Source organism: Lithobates pipiens, unplaced genomic scaffold, assembly GCF_037356315.1.
Source record: "Lithobates pipiens isolate NorthernLeopardFrog02 unplaced genomic scaffold, aLitPip1_a1.2 Scaffold_27, whole genome shotgun sequence".
Taxonomy (NCBI): Eukaryota; Metazoa; Chordata; class Amphibia; order Anura; family Ranidae; genus Lithobates; species Lithobates pipiens.
Genome location: NW_027507788.1, coordinates 4730534 through 4733209, shown reverse-complemented (window position 1 = coordinate 4733209; position 2676 = coordinate 4730534). Strand labels below are relative to the sequence as shown.

Genomic DNA, 2676 nt, shown 5'->3' with positions numbered 1-2676 from the left:
GACATCACTGGAAGAGCTCTGTGTGGGGAGGGTACATCATTGGAGGAGCTCTGAGGGGGCAGTGACATTACAGGAAAAGTTCTGAGGGGGCGGGACATCACTGGAAGAGCTCTAAGGGGGTGGTGACACTACAGGGAAAATTCTGGGGGGGCGGGGACACCACTGGTGGAGCTCTGTGGGGGCGGGGACATCACTAGAAGAGCACTGAGGGAGCTCCGCGCGCCCTTTCATTCAGTTGTTCCGCGGTGTCCGCCTGTTGATAAAGTTTCTTGAGATCTCGGCCAAGGTCAGAGCACGTGGTGACGGGTAACCTTGACGACCAGCGGCGCTGCGGGGCGTGTTCTCGCGAGATCAGGCGCGCTCTAGTACGGAGATCTCGCGAGACTTTGGCCGGCCGCTCTTCCTGCTGGAGGTCACCATGTCGGAGAAGGAGCTCGGGAGGAAGTGGGACCGCTGCCTGGCGGACTCCGCCGTCAAATTCGGTGAGGAGGAGGGGGAGGTGTCATACGGGAACCTCATAGAAGAGGGGGAGGGGAGAGCTCTGTCTTCAGTCAAACTGTGGGGATCCCATCCCCCAATACACTGTCATTATATCCCCCCCTTCCCCCCAATACACTGTCATTATATCCCCCCCATCCCCCAATACACTGTCATTATATCCCCCCCCTTTTCCCCCATCAATACACTGTCATTATATACCCCCCCATCCCCCAATACACTGTCATTATATCCCCCCAATACACTGTCATTATATCCCCCCCTCCCCCAATACACTGTCATTATATCCCCCCCATCCCCCAATACACTGTCATTATATCCCCCCCTTCCCCCCAATACACTGTCATTATATCCCCCCCTTCCCCCCAATACACTGTCATTATATCCCCCCCTCCCCCAATACACTGTCATTATATCCCCCCCTTCCCCCCAATACACTGTCATTATATCCCCCCATCCCCCCAATACACTGTCATTATATCCCCCCATCCCCCAATACACTGTCATTATATCCCCCCCTTCCCCCCAATACACTGTCATTATATCCCCCCCCTTCCCCCAATACACTGTCATTATATCCCCCCATCCCCCAATACACTGTCATTATATCCCCCCCTCCCCCAATACACTGTCATTATATCCCCCCCTTCCCCCAATACACTGTCATTATATCCCCCCATCCCCCAATACACTGTCATTATATCCCCCTTCCCCCCAATACACTGTCATTATATCCCCCCCCTTCCCCCCAATACACTGTCATTATATCCCCCCATCCCCCAATACACTGTCATTATATCCCCCCCTCCCCCAATACACTGTCATTATATCCCCCCCTTCCCCCCAATACACTGTCATTATATCCCCCCATCCCCCAATACACTGTCATTATATCCCCCTTCCCCCCAATACACTGTCATTATATCCCCCCCTTCCCCCCAATACACTGTCATTATATCCCCCCATCCCCCAATACACTGTCATTATATCCCCCCATCCCCCAATGCACTGTCATTATATCCCCCCCTTCCCCCCAATACACTGTCATTATATCCCCCCCTTCCCCCCAATACACTGTCATTATATCCCCCCCCATCCCCCAATACACTGTCATTATATCCCCCCCCCATCCCCCAATACACTGTCATTATATCCCCCCCCCATCCCCCAATACACTGTCATTATATCCCCCCCCATCCCCCAATACACTGTCATTATATCCCCCCCCCCCATCCCCCAATACACTGTCATTATATCCCCCCATCCCCCAATACACTGTCATTATATCCCCCAATACACTGTCATTATATCCCCCCCCCATCCCCCAATACACTGTCATTATATCCCCCCCATCCCCCAATACACTGTCATTATATCCCCCCAATGCACTGTCATTATATCCCCCAATACACTGTCATTATATCCCCCCCATCCCCCAATACACTGTCATTATATCCCCCCAATGCACTGTCATTATATCCCCCCATCCCCCAATGCACTGTCATTATATCCCCCCCATCCCCCAATACACTGTCATTATATCCCCCCAATACACTGTCATTATATCCCCCCTCCCCCCAATACACTGTCATTATATCCCCCCAATACACTGTCATTATATCCCCCCAATACACTGTCATTATATCCCCCCAATACACTGTCATTATATCCCCCCAATACACTGTCATTATATCCCCCCAATACACTGTCATTATATCCCCCCCCAATACACTGTCATTATATCCCCCCAATACACTGTCATTATATCCCCCCCCAATACGCTGTCATTATATCCCCCCCCCCAATACACTGTCATTATATCCCCCCCCCCAATACACTGTCATTATATCCCCCCCCCCAATACACTGTCATTATACCCCCCCCAATACACTGTCATTATAACCCCCCCAATACACTGTCATTATATCCCCCCCCCCAATACACTGTCATTATATCCCCCCCCCAATACACTGTCATTATATATCCCCCCCCCCAATACACTGTCATTATATATCCCCCCCCCCAATACACTGTCATTATATATCCCCCCCCCCAATACACTGTCATTATATATCCCCCCCCCCAATACACTGTCATTATATATCCCCCCCCCAATACACTGTCATTATATATTCCCCCCCCCCATACACTGTCATTATATCCCCCCCCCCCATACAC

General features: G+C 51.3%; 1 protein-coding gene across 1 annotated transcript in view; it reads left to right on the top strand.

The window, feature by feature from the left end:
* Positions 1 to 222: 222 nt before the first annotated feature.
* Positions 223 to 2676, top strand: part of MICOS10 (mitochondrial contact site and cristae organizing system subunit 10) — a 7655-nt gene continuing 5201 nt past the window's right edge. Inside the window, 1 exon segment of the mRNA XM_077456207.1 lies at positions 223 to 499. Within this exon segment, the coding sequence (XP_077312333.1) occupies positions 419 to 499 (81 nt within the window). The 5' untranslated portion in view covers positions 223 to 418.